General features: G+C 34.6%; 1 protein-coding gene across 1 annotated transcript in view; it reads left to right on the forward strand.

The window, feature by feature from the left end:
* The window catches only part of Arap2 (ArfGAP with RhoGAP domain, ankyrin repeat and PH domain 2), a 154,563-nt gene that overhangs the window by 103,139 nt on the left and 30,589 nt on the right, over positions 1–20,835 (forward strand). The window contains 5 exon segments of the mRNA XM_090343730.1: positions 1,546–1,651; positions 4,960–5,107; positions 6,422–6,490; positions 9,801–9,875; positions 13,017–13,134. Of these exon segments, the coding sequence (XP_090199856.1) occupies positions 1,546–1,651; positions 4,960–5,107; positions 6,422–6,490; positions 9,801–9,875; positions 13,017–13,134 (516 nt within the window).

The raw sequence follows: 20,835 nt of genomic DNA on the forward strand, positions 1-20,835 counted from the left end.
TGCATTACAATTAGCAGAAAGGTTTTACTATTGGATTGTCTACCTTTCAGTCTTTTGCTTTTATTTTTAAGTATATTTTATTATCTCCAAGTCATAGTACAAGTAGTAGTATAAAAGAGTTGCTGTTCGACAAAGCAGTTATGAATATAATATAACATGGTTAGTGTCACCCTTTTTTTAATCATTCTCCCCTGTCCCTCCCAAACCTACTCTTTTCCTCAATTCCTTAATTTTATAGGACATGCATTAAATTTTACTTTATCCTATTTTGTTTATTTTAGTTATACACTGTGTAACAGAAGGTTAAGGGTTCAAGTTATACAAAGAAAAATAAATAATTGATTTCCAGTATAGTGATTGAATGTAATTTGAATATTTCCTTTTCTTGAGGGGGTCATGGGGCTTGAACTCTGGGCCTGGATGCTGTCTCTGAGCTCTACAGCTCAAGGCTACTGCCTTACCCCTTGAGCCACAGCCATACTTCGGGTTTCAGTGGTTAATTGGAAATAAGAGTCTCGGTTCTTTAGTGCCTGGACTGACTTTGAACCTTGATCTTCAGATCTCAGCCTCCTGAATAGCTAGGATTACAGGCATGAGGCTTTATTTGAATATTTTCTCTTATTGTTTTTAGGCAGTCATGTACCAGGGCACTTCAGTTGATAAGACCCTACATAGATATCTTGTGTGCCCTAAATTGGTACAAAAGAGACATCCTGGCAGTTTTGAATAAAAGTGTACTTGAAAAAATTTGTCACAGTTATATTTTATATATGCTTAATTGGTTATTTGAAATTGGATAGGGAAGGGGAGAAATAAAGATGAGTGGGGGGGGGAGAGAAATGGGGACCAAACATGAGAAAGGGATCAATGTATGTGATTGCACCTTCTTTCTGGTGAATATAATGTAACCCTTCTATTAATTACAATAAAAATATATGGAAAAATTTGTCACAGTGTTTTTTTTAATCCCCAAGAATCCTAATATCCTTTACAAGTGACTGTACTTTTAAAGAATCATTAATGTGCTGCTGCTGGCTCTTTGTGACTAGAATAAGTAGAGCTATGCAGGAAATGAAAAAGAAAGTACTTTCCAAAGGTCATTGGAAATTGAAAGGGAATATATAAATGTGACCATCTTGTGTTGCAGAGTATTTATTTGAACGGTGGTCAGTATTTCCTGCATCAGTTACCACTTCCTATCCCCTAGAGTTTGGAACTTTCAGGGTTCTTTTTTGTAGTTCTCTACAGTTAAGAGAATTGGGTAATTCCTAACTTTTGAACTCTTAAGTAATTTTGTCCAGCGCAAAGGCAGAAGGCTCCATCATCCCGTTATCCTGTTATGTAGGGATCACAGTATTAAGTTTTGCTTGTAACTTCTGTTATCTCTTTCCTTTCCAAAGGATTTGGGTATAGCAAGGCCGGTAAAAGGCCCTTTTACGTAGACAGAAATAAAACCTGACTGCAGCACTTAAATGCCCTATTATTTTCAAGCAGTATTGAAAGACAAGTTTACAATGTAAGTTGTCATTTTAAACCTTTCTCCAGATACACAGGATGATAAGGAAAGAACTAAGAAATATGGAGCATTTATACGTACTCTTCCAGGGGTCAACCAAGCAACACTCGCAGCTATAATCGAACACCTCTACAGGTGAGTTGATTCATTAGAGTCCTAGCCCTGTTTATGATAAGTAGAGACTTTGGTGGGGCAGTCGTGGGACTTGAACTCAGGGACTGGGCACTGTCTTTGGGCTAACACTTGAGCCATAGCACCACTTCTGGCTTTTTCTGTGTATGAGCTACCAAGGAATCAAACCCAGGGCTTCCCATATACTAGGGAAGCACTCTACCACTAGGCCACACTCTTGGCCCTGAGATATATTTTTTTTCCTGGTAGTATTCAGGACTTTGTGTTTGCCAAATATTTACTATTACCACTTGAGCCACACATTCATCCTAACAAATTTTAATATACACAGTTTTACAGCATGCAGCATGAAATTTCAGAAAAGGAGTTTGAGTGATTCATTGAATACTGAACCAGCAATTGACTTTGTGAGCAGCATGTTTTGTTTTGGAGAACGCCTTCCAATGTCTCATTTCTTAATCACCTATCTACTTTTTATCTGACCACTAATATTTTGGTATTGTACTATTAATTTAGTAGGAAAAATTAAAAATCAAAACAGTCTTCATACCTGGGGTATAAAAGTATGTTGCATTTGGAAGAAATGAGGCATATAATGTTGGCTTGAGAAATCAGGAGGGAGAGGATGTTTGAAAATAACTTTTTATGTTTAAACTAGAAGTCTGTAGGTGTTCATGTAAGCAAAAATTATAAGTGTACATTTTGCTTAAGGAACATATTGTGGCTCTCTGCATGAATGAACATTCCCATGTATAAATTTCTATGAAGTCATATTCTAATAAAAGCATATACCTTATTGGAATCTGGATTTTGAAATACTGTACAGAGTGTTGGTGTCTTCATTATCCTTTCCATCCAGGGGTGGGTTTACTACATGTAGATTCTAAGCTAATTTATATGCTTTGTTTGGGGAGCTTTAGGGATTGTCATATAAAACCAGTGCTCTACCAGTGATTTATATCCCAAGCTGGTAAATTTGATACTCTTTTAAAAAATAAATTTGGGGCTGGGAGTTTGGCCTAGTGGTAGAGTGCTTTCCTCGCATGCATGAAGACCAGGTTTCAATTCCTCAGTACCACATACATAGAAAAAAAAAAAAAAAGGCAGAAGCGGTGCTAAGGCTCAAGTGGTAGTTCTCTAGCTTTGAGTAAGTCCAAGAACAGTGCTCAGGCCCTGAGCTCAAGCCCAAAACTGGCAATAAATAAATAAATAAATTTAAATTTCATTGTGATATACAGCACGTTTGTAGTTAAGTCTACTAATAGATACGTCTTTTTGAAGAGTGTTACGCTCTCCCTCATTTTCTCCCACTTTTTCTCCATGATCAACCAAAAAACATCTGATACTCTCATTGTAGCAAACAACTGTTTATTAAATATTGGAATAAATTTCAATAAAGAGAATTTTAGCATATAGCATGGAATTATAGAGCAGACAATGGGTAATTTTACTGTGTGTTGAGGTACAAGGGATGGCTCTTTCATCTCCATTTCACATACGGAGTTGTCATGAACTGAGTTTGCAAAGAGGTAGGTGCAAAGCTGAGTGCAGTGGGGTGCACTGTATCCCAGCTACTCAGAGGTTTGATACAGGAGAATTGCTTGAGTGCAGGAGTTCCAGGCAAATATAGAGACCATTATGAGCAACTGAGTGAAACCTGTTCTATGAGGAAAAGAAATATAGGTAGATAAGTATAAAAAATAACTGAAAGACAGCTCAGGGGACATTGAGGTAATTGGAGGAGGTTGGGAAAGGCTTTGTACACCATGTAAAAGCATTTCATGACCAAATGTATTTCAAGAAAGTAGTCTCTGTGATGGGATTGGTAAGGAAGAGGCGAAGGAACTAATTAGGGAGCTGTTTCCTTGGGCTTTAATGAGAAGGGATGGAGTAGGCTTATTATTATGAGACTGCACCATATCCAGTTTATTGCAGAAATTAAGGCAGTCACGGAAATTAAAGATAGGAGAGGCAAAGAGGTTAGAGTGGTGGATTAATATGAAAGAAGTCCGAGGAAAGGCAAGAGCATTTGATAGTATCAGAAATCTGAATGGTCAATTTGGGTAAGGTCAGGTTGATGTAGCATTTAATTCAATTCCTACTCTAGATAAAAGATCACTTCTGCCCTCAGTGCCATCCACTTAATTCCACTCCCCAGATATTTGTTATGCGCTACAGTTTGATTAGAGCAAGAGCCACTTACTGAGATGCTGAGATTCTAGCAACAGATGCAGGCATGGAGATAAATTTCCTGGATGTTTACAGTCTAGTGTGATAAAAGTACAGAAGTGATTTTGAGAGGGTTTTTTGCAATTGTTACATCCTCCTTTATTAAATTTCAATGTTTTTGCATCTTATAAATCAGATATGATGATTGTGCTTGCTTTATCTGTCTCTGCTATGCAACTGTGCATTTTATTATGGATATCTTACATTATCATATATATTACCTTCATGTTTATTTATTTTTCCTTGTTAACCTACAAGAGTCGGGAACATGTAGCTTGGCATGTTGCCTCTTTCTTTAATGGAGTTTCCACTCTGTCTTTTTAATTTGTATTGTTAAATTTTCCAAATGTAATTAAATAGGCAGTTGCACAACTGCTTTAACACTCTGTGATAAGTAAATAGAAAACATCAACAGATAACCTCCCCTGGAATTTCTTGTGTACTGCTTTTTTGTTACTGTAACTCTTTGCTTGTTCGGAGTGTTGTCTGTCATTTGACCCAATCTGTTTGTATTTGTAGATGTATCCAGAAAATAGTTATATATTTAAATTTGTTTTTTCTCCCTAAGTTTTTAAGTACCAGTACAAATACATGCTGAGAAGTGTTCTTATGCTAGTAGGCACTTAATGAAAAATTTAGCTCAACATTGAATCTGAAATTTGGAACTTTCCTAGTGTGTATGCTTATTGCTGTACTTGCTACTACTTCTGGCCCTTTCTCTCATTTATGCTATGGCCCCACAAGACATTTTATATACCACTCTGAATGCACTTTTTAAAAAATGAATTGACTGTAAGTTGAGTCATTGAAACTGATTGTATAGGTTAGTCTAGCCCTAAACAACACATTAATTTTTGTAACTTGTTTGTAATCTTTTTGACTACTTTTTTAAATTTTATGTTCTAGACTTGAAGCTGTAGGGAAAAGGAAGCATATGTTTTTCTTTAAATGACTGTGTACCTTTTATATTTAAGGACCTCAGTGTGTGTGTTTTAAAAATGAAAAATGAATGTTATAGTTTGTAGTTCTGTAGAATTTTGAAATAGAAATGTGTTATAATGAGGTATATTTATCTCTTACAGGGTTCAGAAATGCTCCGAAATCAATCACATGAATGCCCATAATTTGGCTTTGGTTTTTTCATCCTGTTTGTTTCAGACTGAGGGACAAACTAGTGAAGAAGTGAATGTAATTGAGGACCTAATTAATAATTATGTTGAAATATTTGAGGTAAATATTTTATATCCTGCCTTTGTTGTTTTGTATATTGCTTTTTGCAGAGAAAGATACATATTTTAAAGTATAATTTTTCAGGTTTTTAAATATTTAGGAAACAGAAAGGGATAATTACACTTACTTTTTTTAAAAAAAACTAGTTTTATTTTTAATTGTCAGGGTAATGTGTAAAGGGGTTACAGTAACATTCGTCAAGTAGTAGGTGCATTACTTCTCATACATTGATACTCCTCATGTTTTAGTCCTCATTTTCCTCACCTCCCTCCCAATAACTAGCTTTTTAAGCTACAGCCATTTACTTAAATGTGAACATTTTCTATGTCATTACTGTTTTCAATTATTTGATATAATAATTTAGGATTATTATGAAATATATATTTTCATTTTACTAGTACACTGTAATAATTTAATATTTTTATACTGATAAAAATAAAAATAGAGAAAATAAATCCAGGATTTCTGTATGTATGTCAGGTCTGTACCAGTGGTCCAGATCCATCACTAAACTAACTTGACTTGTCAGTTTTGTAATATAACTTTGGTAATGACTATGGTAATTTTATGATTTGTCTTACGCAGTTGTGATATAAATGATGAAACAAAATTGTGTAGATGATAGATCGTTATCCGTAGAGTTCTTATAGTCTTCTTAGCATCACTTACCACAAAATACCTTGACCAAGGGGAAGGAACCATTTTATTATTATAATAACAATTTTGCTTTAATTCTTAAAGGAATGGACACCAGAATTACTTTGTTTTCCTTTAATCTCTTCCTTATTTCTTCCTGTTTGTCCACTGTATTTGATTAATAGCAACTTCTTTGCAATAATCTGATGCTCAGTAAAAAAAATTATATGTGGCTTTACATGCTGTCTTTATTTTCAAGTTTGGTACCATTCCATTAATAAAAAAAATTGCCTGTCTTCAGTTATATTAAACCCAAATGTATGTAAAGGTTAGAGATTTAAATGAGCATTTAATGAACATTTTTGTTTGAGAGATGAGCCTTATGTCTCCAGTGATTTGATAAGCCAGTCATTTGCCTCTTGTTTTCATGTCCTTAACAATGGAGCTTCTAGACATGGACTCTGGGAATGTCCAGACAGGTTCTGAACTTAATGAGACTTGTATCTTCTTGGCCATATTTGTGCCTTTAATTGTTCAGGCTTGTGCTGATTATGATGGCCATTCTCATTTGTTTTTTACCTCGTTGGTATTTAAATTCTGAAGAGATATGTAAGGATGAAGTACCATAGCTCCATATAGTCTACATTATTAGAATGTCCCAAATTATATTTTAAACAGGTTAAAGAAGACCAAGTGAAACAAATGGACATAGAAAATAGCTTTATTACCAAGTGGAAAGACACTCAAGTGAGTAGTAATAGTTAGATCTCTAAAGAATGAAAGAAAAAGAGACACACTTTGTTTATGTATATTTTCAGGTTCCTATTTGGAGCAAAGTAGAAATAATGCTAAAAAAAACTTTGGTAAGGTAATGGGCTAATTCTGCAAACTGATACACACATGCAAAATCCCTTACATCATTTTTAGATATGTGGAGAAAATTTTATTGACATTTATAAAAGAAATGTTATTGGTAATGCCATTGGATTTCAAAGGAAGCATTTAAAGCCAAAGAAACAGTGGAATAAATTCAGACAGCATAATTATTCTCGCCATGATGATTTCAAAATTATAAATTATGACTTTTATGCTTCTGTTCTACATGTTCTCAGATGATTACATTGAGAGACTTTCTGATGTTATCTTTGTTACATATGTGTAAAATGTTTCATTTGAGTCAATTTTTCTAAATCCTCTCTCATTTTCCTTGGTCCTATTTATTTAGATTTGTGTCAAGTTTCACAATATTTTCTTAGATAACCTTGCCTTGGTTGAGGTCCCCAGTAGAATGTCCTAAGGTTGATGCCAAATCATTGTCTTCTAGCAACTAGAAATTATAATAGTTTCTATGGTCCCATGCAAGTAACAGAAATGGGTGGTATGTGTTCTATTTATTGTTGTACCCTGATAATTAGGCAGATTTTTCTTTATTAGTCAGACCCTAAATTTACTTTAGTTATGAAATATATTACTTCTAATTAGGGAAATAGTGGGAGCTGTGGAAATGCTTAGTATGAATACCATATTATGCTGAGAAGTAGCTAGCATAGGAGCTCACACCTTTAATCCTGGCTACTCAGGAACGTGAGTTCTGAGGATTACATTTCTGAACCAGTCCAGTCAGAAAAGTACATGCAATTCTTATCTCTAGTTAACCACCAAACTGGAAAAGGGAACTATGGCTCAACTGGTAGAGCATTAGCTTTGAGTAAAAATACTAAGGAACAGTACCTAGGCACTGAGTTCAAGCCCCAAGACCAACACACACACACACACACACACACACACACACACACACACACACACGCACGCACACACACACACAAATGTATTAATTAATTTAAATTATTGCCTCAATTTGACTTAATGAAAATTCTAGCAGAGTTCACTTTCACACCGAAATACTGACTCAATATCAGTATTTTGTTTTTTTACTTTTATTTCAGTTCTCTCTGAAATGAAAGAATATGTGAATCTGAGATAGCAGAAATCTTTGGCTACATGGTTTATATTGCTATTAAAGTACCCTTTTGCAAAAACTTTATCTTTTATATTTATGTTATGATAAAAATAAGTCTAGAATGCTTCCAATTCAATGCCATAAGAGTAAAAAAATAAGTACTAGTAAATATAGTGATTTGTAAAGAAAATAAGTGTTTGTAGAAGTTGATTCTTTTGCTTGAGAGTCTATCTAGTCCATTTACAACTATCCTCCAGAGTTTGTTTCTGACAATCTTTCTCCCTCCCTTGCTTGCTCTTCTCTGTAATATCTGTTTTTATGAACTATTTTTTACTGTATGGCTTTAATCTGAGTTCTTTGTGTTTGATTTTTTTCTTTTAATTTCTAAAATGTGTCCTTCCTGGATTATTATTTATGTAGATGAAAAAAATATTAACACTATTTTAATTCCTAGAATTTTCATGTATAATTAAAAATGAGAAAGGTTGAAAATTAAGTTTTAAAATATCTATATAAGTACAAAATAATTAGGCACACTTCTTTAAAGTACATTTTAAAATATTTCTCCTGTAAATTTTTTCATTAGATTTTATATTGATAGAAGTTTAACTTCAGAATAAATCATCATTTAAAAAATATTGGGTAAGCCGAGTGTGGTGGCTCATGCCTGTAATCCTAGCTACTCAGAAGGCTGAGATATGAGGATCAAAGTTTAAAGCCAGCCTGTGCACAAAGGACCTGAGGCTCTTATCTCCAATTAACCTCTATAAAATGGGACATGGGGCTTGACTGAAGGGTAGGGTAGTAGACTTTAGCTAAAGAACTCAAGGACAATGCCCAGGTCCACAGGTAGGGGAGTAGCCTTGAGCTGAAGAGTTCAGGGAGAGTGCCCAGGCTGAGTTCAAGGCCCATGACCCACAAAAAGAAAAAAAAAAGTTGGGTAATGGGAGTTATTTTAAAGTGGCTATGTAAGAAGTGAATTTCTGACAAAAGATATTCAAATATTTTTTCACAGACTACTCTTCCAATGCAATTTGTTTTTCTTAATTTTTTATTGTAATTAAGAGAAGGGTTAGAGTTATATTAGCCAGATAGAGGATGCATTACTTCACACACATGGATACCCATCCCTTCTCAAATGTTCTTTATAGATTTTTTTGATACTTTTTAAACTTCTGTTATTTTGATTTGTGTAATATCTCATTGTGTTTTTTGAATTATATCATATTTGCTTAATCTGTCTTCTTTAATATAATGACCAAATGTCTACTCTTAAATGTTTATGCAAAGATAAATAGAATAAAACCTTGCCTTTATTACATCACTTCATTTTTTTCTTATGAAATTTATCTTATTTCTTGTTTGAATATAGCTTTGATATAACTCATCTTCTAATTTCAACATATGGATATATCATTTAAAAAATTTATTAGGGGTCGAGAGTTTGGACTAGTGGTAGATTGCTTGAATAGCATGTACAAAGACCCAGGTTTGATTCTTTGGTACCACAAACATAGAAAAAGCTGGAAGTGATGCTGTGGCTCAAGTGGTAGAGCTCTAGTCTTGAAAAACTCAAGGACAGTGTTCAGGCTCTGAGGTCAAGCCCCAGAACTGGCAAAAAAATTAAGAACTAGTACCAAACTGTTTGATCTTTTAATCCCTAATTGTATGCACACAATATTGTTTGGGCCAAAATTACATAGAGCTCATATTCATCCCTGTTTCCTTCTTGATTTATACTTGATTCTTAATTTATACTTCCTTGATTTATACTTCCGTAAAAGGCTAATTCCCATTATAGCTGTATAGATTAGTTATCACAATAAACATATAAGAGTATTGGTGAATTTTAAATGCTTGAGTAATAGATTTTTTTAAAAAAAAATCACGTTGGGATGATTGTTGCTGTTTGTGACATTTGTGTAGATCCTTTGTCCTTCATCAGATTCACTTTGAATGTACATCATACTTGTGAACAGTCTAACAAGTTGATTTCCTTGCCATAAGATTCTGAGAAATATGACTAGTAGTATAACTCTATCCTATGTGTTTTCTGACATACTTCTGTGTGCTACCTTTAACACGTGTTCTTTCTAGGTTTCCCAGGCTGGAGATTTGCTAATTGAAGTGTATGTGGAAAGGAACGAACCTGACTGTAGTATTATAATTCGCGTAAGTCCTAACAAAGAATGTAGAGTGCTTTTGAAGACATGTAAGTGTTAGCATTAACTTACACACTTTTGTTTTGTGTGACTTCTCCTTTTCAAACAATGAGTAAAGATAAGTTTGAATTTTCAGCCTATCTCCTATATGATTTTATATTTTTCTTGCTTGGAAAGAGAACAACTAAATGGCTGAAGAGTACATTTTAGACATTTTTATGAGTTCAGAAAAAATGACCTGAACTCAAATCCATGCCTCTCCCTTTCCCAATAAATTAATATCAGACAAGTTATTTATTCTGATAAACCTGAGCTTTCTTTAAGTGTAAGATGTGGAAGATTACATTATTTACAACATATGATTAATAGGAGGATTCATTCATGAATGTAAAGCAGAAAATGTTCTAGATGGTTTAATAGCTATTATTAATCATTAATTAACAACTTTTATTTCCCATTCTTAACTATTCTGCCTTTAATTTACAACTTCCTACCCATACTTCCCACATAGCTGGGATTACAGACAGATATGTATCAGCCACCCTGACTAGTCTCAGGAAAATGCTGCCTGGGTTTGGCATAAAAAACACTCTGTCTTCCTCAGATGGACCCTTGGGGGCCCTTGCCTGTAATCCTTGCTACTCAGAAATTTGAGATCTAAGGATCACTGTTCAAAGCCAGCCTGGGCAGGAAAGTCCATGAGACCTTTATCTCCAGTTAACCATGAAAACCTTGAAGTACAGCTGTGGCTCAAGTGGTAGACTACTAGCCTTGGAAAAAATGCTCAGGGACAGCATGTAGGCCCTGAAGGTTTATGTTCCAGGGCTGTCACACACGAAATCATTAACAGTTACATTAGAGACACCTATAGTGCTGTTACAGGAAACTTAATTGTTAATTTAGACAGTTATATATGGATTATGACTATATGTATGTGGTACCGAGGATTTGAACCCAGGTCTTCATGCATGCTAGGCAAACATTCTACCACCAGGCCAAACTCCCAGTACCGGATTATGTCTATATGGTACTAGCTACCTGACTTAAACACAGACGTAGAATTTCATGACTATAAAGAGTGTGATAAAATACCTTAAAACACATTTTTGTTGACAATTTCTGGCAGCATTCTGTTTCTTATATTGAATATGTAAGTTTGATCATAGAGTACCCAAGAAATTAACCCAGATTAATTATCTAAAGTCCATTAATAACGCTAGAAGTATAGTTTTATCTAATTTATGAATCCATAACAACTTATTATAATTGCACACACTTTTCACATTAGATTAGATATATTTTGATGAACATGAAACTGAAATTTCACCTACTCTTAAAAACATAATAAAAACTTGGCTGGGAGCATGGCCTAGCGGTAGAGTGCTTTCCAGCATACAAAAAGCCCTTGATTCCTTGGGACTACATATATAGAAAAAGCTTCAAATGGTTCTGTAGTTCAAGTGCTAAAGCGCTAGCCTGGAGAAAGCTCAAGAACAGTGCCCAGCCCCTGAGTTCAAGACTGGTAAAAATAAATAAATAAAACTCTTCAAGTATATTTACAAGTATTCATTTAGTCTTGTTTTTTTCCCATTTAGTGTTAGTTTTTATGAAAACCTTTTTAGTTACATTTGTCTCCGGTGACTCATGATACATGAAGCAAGCAATGTTTTAAGTTTGTGGAATTAAAACTGGCAATAAAAGATACTAAGGCCACAACACACACCTGAATAACATAATCCAACCATAGTGTAATCTTTGCATTAAATAAAGTAATGATACCCTAAAGTTGAAGTTCTAGGTCCTCTTGGGAAGACTCTTTGGGGTTCTCCTGGGATTTCCATTTTTCTATTCATACAGACATGTTTATCGGTAACTACTATTTACTATACAAAGGTATTTAGTCCTTTCAAAACATTTAAATCAATTCAGATTGAAACATTGAAATGGTGTATCTGGTGTCTGTATTAATTGAAGTTTTCCATTTCTTTTCTACCTTTTTCAAAAAGTTTATGTTTTGCTGAGGTTTTTAAAAATAGAAAACAGGAAGTAACACTGTGGCTCAAGTGGTACAATACTAGCCTTGAGCACAAAGAGGTTCAGGGACAGAGACCAGGCCCTGAGTTCAAGTCCCCCAGTCAACCAAAAAATGAACAACAACAAAAACCCCAACCCCCCCCAAAATAGAAAACAGTGGACTTCATTAGGTAACTACCCTCTTCCATAGACAACTGTTTAATTCCATATAAGAATAAATGGTAGATAGACACTGTGAGTTAAAGGTAGTAAAAAAAAACAAAAAAATTATTTTGATACATGCAGAAGACTCTAATACATACAGAAAATTTTAGAAAACATTTGGGATGTATTTTCTACTAAAAATATTCAGAACGAATCACTGTACTTTCATGGTTAGGATGTTCTTTACTTACTGAGCATTATCACAAAAATTTTAATGGAAGAAACTCATCTTGATATTTATCTGAATGAATTCAAGACTGGCAGAAAGAAAAAAATACATCAAAAAAGGCTATGTCCCTGAAGAGTTGATATACTTGGGCAATGGCCTCTGGCTTTGGGGGTCTTGTGAATCTGGTCCCTAGGCTGGCAGTGCAGACTCTGCCCTATGCCCTGGAATGCTGGCTCCAGAGAACTTGGGTATCCTACCATCTGTCACTTGGCATCACAAGGCACAACACCAACCACCAAAACCCTGGGGCTTCTTGGCAAGACAGATAGTATTCAGTTGATTGTGTATAATTTAGAGCCAAGACTAGATAAATGAAGTCACTCTATACTTTTAATTATAGTACCAACAGAAGTGAAAAGTTTTAGTCTGAGGTGATTATTGGATTTGTTGTGTGATGAATGTCTTCATGTGTGTAACCAGTAATGTCTTCCCTTCTGAGTGATCTAATTGCTCGCTATGTAAGTGGACTTATGTTTGTATAGTAATATCCATTTACATAAAAATCATGATACTTTATATAGAAGGTCTGGACATACTATTTCCTTGGTGCACTTAGAGAAGCTACTTTTACCAATTCTAGGAAAAGACTTGCAGTATTTTTAAGAGGAAGGAATAGTGCCATCCTACTGTAAAGCTACTTCTATGGGTGACATATCTTTTAAAGCCATTTTACTTGCATTACAGATATCTCCTGTGATGGAAGCAGAAGAATTAACTAATGATATCTTAGCAATAAAAAATATCCTTCCAACAAAAGGTGATGTTTGGGCCACATTTGAAGTCATTGACAATGAGGAGTTAGGTAAGTGATTTCTGTGTTAGGAATCATACATTTCTTATACTATGAAAAATACTGACTAGATGAATGTCTCATTGTGAATTCCCATGTACAGTAGTACCTGTCCTGATATATGTTGTCACTCTGTGAAATTACCTTCCTATGCACTTACTCATCAAAATAATTATTTTGTTAGCTAAAAACATATAGTATAATTGGGCATTTGTGTTGTAGCTTTCTCATGAGATAGGACAGTTTGATTTATAGTGCTATTCTAAATTTTTCTACCATGATACTTCATTCCTGTATACTGCTTATTTAACAAGAACAAAGAATGCTTACTATTCTTGAAACAAAAACCCAGTTAAAACTGACAGAAATTTCTCTTTTGGCTTTCTCATTTTTCTTTGTCTTTATTGTATCAAATATTTTGTCATCTAGATTTTATTCCAGAGAAACTGAAGGTTACAAAGAGACCTTCTAAAAACACCTTGATTACCTGCATAGGCAAGTGCTGAATAAGCTTAACATTCTAATGACATCATTTGGTTTCAAAGACCTCTAGGAAAAAATAATCAGTTGCAGAATGTCTTTGTACCTTGACCATCTGTCTCGTTGATACCTACTAAGGTCTTGGGACCCTTTCAAGTATAGCTGTCAAACTGCCAAAAGAAACCTTGTCACCCTCAAGCTCAAAGTAAAAATTAATATTCAATGTTGAAATACCCCATGGTGTTCTATCACAAATATTGAAGTCTGTAGGAGAATGAAATGGGATTATCAGGTACTTTGTCTTCAATTACATTGTTATTTTATTAATTTTGATCATGACCAACGTTTTAAAGGTATACCTTGAATTAAAATGTTATTTTATTCAGTGTACACGGCCAAGGTTTAGTGACCCTAGGTCTTGGTGTCCATTTTCAGTTTCTCCTCTATTTGGATTCTGTCCTCTTCATGTAGATGATTCTTATGACCCCTAACTGTCCAGTCCATGTGATTTGCTTCAGGCTTTACTTTCCTGACCTTAGCATTGATGGCTAATGACCTTTTTAGCATTGTCTTCAATGATCTTCATTCTGTTTGCACTGCTGCCTGGATTTTCTTCTTTACTCTTTCATCATTTAGTCTCATTTGTGTTTTCTTATTCTCTCCACCTCGGAAATGTTTTGTTTCTTTGCTCTACTTTCTTCTTGCAGTCTTTTTTTTCACTGATCATGTCCTTTGTAGATACATTCTTCTGTTCTTTGTGCCTGACTTGCACCTGGAAGCTGGTATTTCCCACCTGCTCACCAAGTTGAAATTCATATTCAGAGTTTACCCCATGCTGTTTCATCTCTTTGTAGTGCCTAGCACCCAGATGTATATTTGTTCCTCTTGATGGTTGGTAGGATATTGGGATTTCATCTTTTGTTTTGTTTCTGTTGATTGAGTCAGGGTCAAGTACACAATAGCCATATAATAAAAAATCTATGGAATAGGTAAAATAGAATATTGTATGACCGTCTAGTATAGACATGACAGGTTTTTAAATATGTTCATTTAAGGAAATGACTGAATCTTACCACTAGTAAAATATAAGTGCTGACATTATTGTATAATTAGCTTTCCTAAGCATATATTGGATTGTATTTTTCCAACATTAAATTCTATGTTCTCATTCCATATTCTTCCTTCAAAGCTTACATAAGCTTTCCTCTAGAACGACACAGAGATGCACATAGTTGACACATATAGTCTCTCTGATTATTGGCATATAGATTTATGGTACTGCATACTATCTGACCTGTATATATATATATATATACATATATACACATATACATATATATATATACACACATATATGACCCGCACATTTATATGTAATATATTATATATCTTATATACTATCTTTGAACATTACATTTTAGGACATTTACTAGAAGTTTTCGGTCTTTATGCCTCTCCCATTCTCTTGCATAGTGTACTGATGCAGAATGTACTCTTATCAAGTCAGATTTTTAATTTAGTTGGAACAGAAATGAAACGGATGCATTCTGGAGATAAGTAACTTGGGCTGTGGCTCCTTATACTGATGCATCCAAGTGCATAAGGCACAAGACAAGTGAACCCTGCTTGTAAATAAGAAGGAGACCTCTTTGCCCTGATGATGCTTTGAGTAGCAATGTTCTCTGTATGCATGTACTTCTGTTGAATTTTAAGAAATTTATTTCAGAATACAGAATTACACATTTTAGGATGGATATTCTTTCTCTCCCACACTTGTCCTCTTATGTAGAGAGAACAAAGCATGCCTCTGCACATAGCATTGGAGCTCTAGCTTTGGCTGCTGGTCCTTCTGACTGGGATGACTGAGACAAATTGGTGAGGATGGAAAGACTAGCTTATAGCTTAGAAAAGCATTGCATTCTATCTGGAATTACTTTCCCTTTGGAAGGACAGGAATTGTTTGCCCTGAACATGACTATGAAATGGCATGTGATGATCAGTGACTTACAAAGGTGAAGATTGGATTGTTTTGTTGTTGTTGATTCCTTTGTCTAATAAAAAAGAAAGAAAATATTTTTTGGGGGGGGAGTATTAAATGGTGAGGTAACAGAAAGTTGTTCTGATTTGTGAATTCTGAACCATATACATACATCAAGAAAGAGGAATCTTAAGAATCTTCAGATTTGTTCATGGTCTTAAATGTTCAGAAAATACCAGCACCAAAACCTGAGGTTTTTGTTTATTCCATGGTAGCTTGAGGGAATAGTAGTAAAGAGCCAGTACGGGGACAGTGATGATGGGGTTTACTGAAGTAGATGGATCCTGAGTGTACCACCTGAACTTCTGGAATACCTCTGGAATGCTGTAGTCTTCATATGTAATAAGATTCCATAAATCATGTTTGTTATCCCAAGATAATCTAATTTATTTATTTACTTACTGATCCATCTATTATTTTTTTTATTTATTGTATGTATATGTGTGTGTGTGTTTTGGTCAATGCTGGAATTTAAACTCAGGAGCTAGGTGGTCCTCTGAGTTTTTGTGTTTAGGACTTAGTGCTGTGCCACTTGAGCCATAGCTCCACTTTTGACTTTTTGCTGGTTAATTGAAGATAAAATTCTCACAGACTTTCATGCTTGAGCTGATTTCAATCAATTGTGATTCTTAGATCTCAGCATCAATAAGTAGCTAGGATTGTAGGCATAACCTACCAGTGTCCTGCCTATATTTATTTATAAAAATATGTAAAATACTCTATAAAAAAAGAAAAATATTATAACATATAACATTATGACGTAAAACAATATGACATGTAGATGCTCATAATTGTATATGCTGCATGTTCCATTAATGGTTAAGAGAGATTCTGGAATTTATAATTGGAATTACTGTGAATATAAGAGTTATATATACAGAGTGATATGAACATGCTAGCTTTGTCACCCAAACAATAGTGGTATTTTTGTGTGGATAAAACAGAATAAACTAACACAAATTTCTTTAGAAAATTCAGTCTATGTATGGTAGAGAGATTTATCAAAACAAAGCTTACTTTATATAAAATCACGTGCCATTTTGATTTTGCATTATCCTAGAAAATACATGAAGTTTACTGAGTTTCTCGGCTCTGTGAGTTTGTAAATAGATTTTCACATGGCAGATGAGGCAGTTTGTTTGGGAAGAAGTACAGGTCTTTCTCATTCCTTTCACTTTTCTTGAAGAGTGGCCAAGCAGGTTTTCCCTACTCCCATGGATTTTTAGGGCAAGCTACAGCCCACAGTGAGGAATGGCTGCAATAAATCAAGTTATAAGGAGAAAAGGTTTATTTTGGCACACTGTTTCAGAGGTTCTAGTACCAGACTACTTGACTGTGTCACTTTGAACATTGGCAGTGCATCATGAGGGAGCACAGATAGACTGCTTACTTCAGAGTGGACGGGGAGAGGTGAAATGGCTCGGGTCTTCCGTTCTCTTCAAAGCATTCATCCAATGACCTAATTCCTACTACTGACTATAATTTTTAAATTTTTTTTGCCAGTCCTGGGGCTTGAACTTAGGGCCTGAACTCTGTCCTTGGACTTTCTCAAGGCTAGAGCTCTACCATTTGAGCCACAGCACCACTTCCAGCTTTTTCCTCCTATGTGGTACTGAGGAATCTAACTTGGGTCTTTGTGCATGCTGGGCAAGCACCCTACTGCTATGCCAAACTCCCAGCTCTCTGACTTCTTTTTCGAAAAGTGCCATTACCCCTCAGTAATGCAGCAGGGCTTTATTACATGACCTGCAGGGACATTGAAGGTACATATTACAGCATTCCACCCTGGCATGCCGAAGCTCATGTCTATTTCCCAATTCAAAACTCATTTATTCCACCTCCCAGAGTCTGCTAGCATTGCTCAGGAGGCCAAGTCTAGCCTTCTTGGAGACTCAGTGCAAATTAGCTGTGCACCCTTTCCTAAAAACAGTATGCCTCCAAGATACAATCACACAGGGTAAACATTCCTGTTTGAAAGTGAAAAGTAATGAACATAGCACAAGAAGTCTGACCAGAAAAATTCTGAAACCCAACCCAGCAGTGAAATTTCTTCATACATGCTGTGTAAACCACTCATCACCTGAATGTGGCAATGTAAGCTCCAAAGAGCTAAAACTAATCATTGTCTCAATCAGGCCGCCTCACTCATTGGGCTTTATTCTTACATCTTCAAGCATCGTCATTTTATGGGCTGTTTACAGACACTCCGACCTTGAAACATGATGTCTAAAACCTCTCAGGCTTTCCCTTGAAATCGCAAGCCTCATAACTTGTGTTCTGCACGAAACCATCTCACAGCAAAATTTTTTGTATTCCATTTTCATAGTGATGATGGAAGATCTGTTTGTTTATAATGGAACCTCCAACAATTAAGAGATAGAGAATGGCTTCAAGAACCCAATGTATATCCTACAAAATGAAGAAGAGTGGGGGAAGAGAAAGGGGTTAGAGGAGAGGTGGGTGAGAATGTTGAAGGAGGTGACAATGATCAAGATACATTCTCTTTATAAAAACTGCTTGGTTAAATCACAATTACTTTGTTCATCTACTTAAAGGTAATAGTAAAAAGAAAAAGAAACCTCTGCTTTCATTGACACATAAAACACTAGTTACCTTCAGATTATGTGGACCGGTAGCTTTATGTTTAACATTAAGAATCTGGGGAAACCCTCATTGTCTTTGAAAAATGCCAGTAGAAATTTAAAGCCAAAAGCTATTGTTTTAGGAAAAGGAATGCATCTCTATCAGGTAAAGGAAGTCAAGTTCGCCTTTGCACAAGATCTTTATTAATTGATAGCACTGTACTAAATCTAGCTGTAAAACTTTGCCTAAGCTGTCATCCTCAAAGACCTACATTAGAATTTTAGCATTATCCATTGTTTAGCTCTTCTGTAAAAGGTTCCTTTCTCAATAATGTTTTATACCAAATGATTTGCATAGTATTTAATCTGGCTTGACAAATGTAGTTTCCATTAAAAATATATTTGTAGGAATTTATCTTATGATGTTTGACTAGTCCGTTGTGATTATTTTACCTCTTTCATAGAGTAGAATTAATGCCTTAAATGTAGCATTTGACAGTGTAAAGATATTTATCTTTCATCCCATTGTTCAACTCTGTTCTAGATCTTGGAACTTGGTTCTGCAAGATTTTTGTTTCGTGAAATAATTCATACAGTGATACCGATGAGAAAAATACACGTTTTTTTATAGCCAGAATTAATTATATGCCTACTGATAAGGTTCTGTGTCAGCTGTGATAGATTTCAATATAATTAAGAACATTCTAGTTCTCTAACTATGATATCTATTTGCAATAGTGTGTAATAGTGACCCTCCTTAATATAAATGTTCTGACATTTGAAAGTCTCATTACCAATTTAATCTTGTAATAAAGGAGAGTACGATTTTACTTCAAGCCGCATTATTCCAGTTATGAATATTAAATGTGTCTTTCCAAACCAGCTTTTTCTCTCATCACTTTATTTTACATGCAGGCTGTTGAAACTTTGGCATTATTTCCTTATCTTCTAATGGAGGTTAGGAATGAGGGGAGGACAGAGTGCAAGCTGAGTTTTTTCACTTTACTTATATTATTACCTGCTTAGAGTTCTTTTAAAAAGTCAGTTATTAATACTTATTTCCAAAATTTCTCAGGAAAAAGTCCTCATGGAGAGCTTATTCTCAACCAAAATAAAACCAAAGGTTGTAGTTACAATTGGGTGGTGTTGGTTGTAGATCTGGAGTTCAAATCTTTATCCCTGGCCTTAACTACTTCCATAATAGGAAAGGTCAACCTTCTTATTAGGTTTCCCTATGTGCATAGCATGAGTGGTAATAATAACTTGTACTATAGAAGATTATAAGAGAAGTTAAAGTGAGAACCAGCATTCTAATGTTAGGTGGATAATAGATAGATGATAGATAGATAGATAGATAGATAGACAGATAGATAGATAATGGGATTAAAAATATTATAGTGTTCTAAGCAGTGAGATCATGTGAAATGGGAGTACTTATTTTCTAAATAGTGTCACATTTAAATATATTCAATTCCAATGATAAGGAAACCAATTAATGCATTAACTGGTAATTGAATTACAATTGTTGCAAATTATGGTCAATTTTTATTCAAGCTTTTATTAAAAGTAGTTACAGGACAGCAGCATGATTTATACAAAAATTTGGTGTGGTTTTACAAAGAATTATATGTTGCCTGTTGATCTAACAACAAATATCTGTTAATTTGGGAGCTATTGAAGAAATTAATGAATATTTCATCATCAAAACATTTTGAACTATTCATTTAGGATAATGAAAATAACGCTGCTGTGTGCAGGGTTATATAATAATGGAGAGTTTTTCAAACTATGTGTATTTTCTATTTGAGCATATATAATAAGTAGGCTTACTTAAGCAGGCCCAGTATGAAAAAATGGATTCCATTTCTGGATAGGAAGCAAAAATTGATACTTCATACTATAAGCAGAAAATTCTTACTCAACTCTTATTCAGGGGAACTTGTAGATACCTGATATTATTGATGACTTCCTGAATAATATAGTCACAACAGATTACAATTAATGTGACATATATTTCTTTTATTTCAATCATGGCTTTTTTCCAAAACCAATTTCAATGTTTTAAGTTACATAGAAGAATCATACCGTTGGTGTACTCTTTCTTGTGGTCATTAATTTTACTGCTTTAAAAAAATTGAATAGTATGTGCTGTCTGTCCATCAAGGAGTGTCTGAATTACATATATATATATGTATATATATATACATATATATATATGTATATTTCCTGGCTGTGACACCAGGTAATCAGTATCAGCATTTTTCTATCAGAATTTCTGTTCCAGGACTTGGAGAGTGGCCTAATGGCAGAATGCTTGCCAGAATGCACAAAACCGTGGTTTTAATTCCTTGGTACCACATACACAGAAAAAGCGGGGAATGGTAGAGCGTTAGTTTTGAGAAAGCCCAAGGAAAGTTTTCAGCCCCTGAGTTCAAGCTCCAGGATGGGCAAAAAAAAAATTATGTTCTGGATATTTCACTTATTTTATCATGTAAAGATTTGAATTTCCTTTTTTTTGGCATATGTCTCTATGGTTCCACCTTATTAGCTGAAAAGTTTTGCTATGCAGTTTTGATTATACTTATAAAACTATGCTGAAATGTGTGATGCATT

This window comes from Megascapheus bottae, chromosome 13, assembly GCF_031878675.1.
Source record: "Megascapheus bottae isolate mThoBot1 chromosome 13, mThoBot2.hap1, whole genome shotgun sequence".
Taxonomy (NCBI): Eukaryota; Metazoa; Chordata; class Mammalia; order Rodentia; family Geomyidae; genus Megascapheus; species Megascapheus bottae.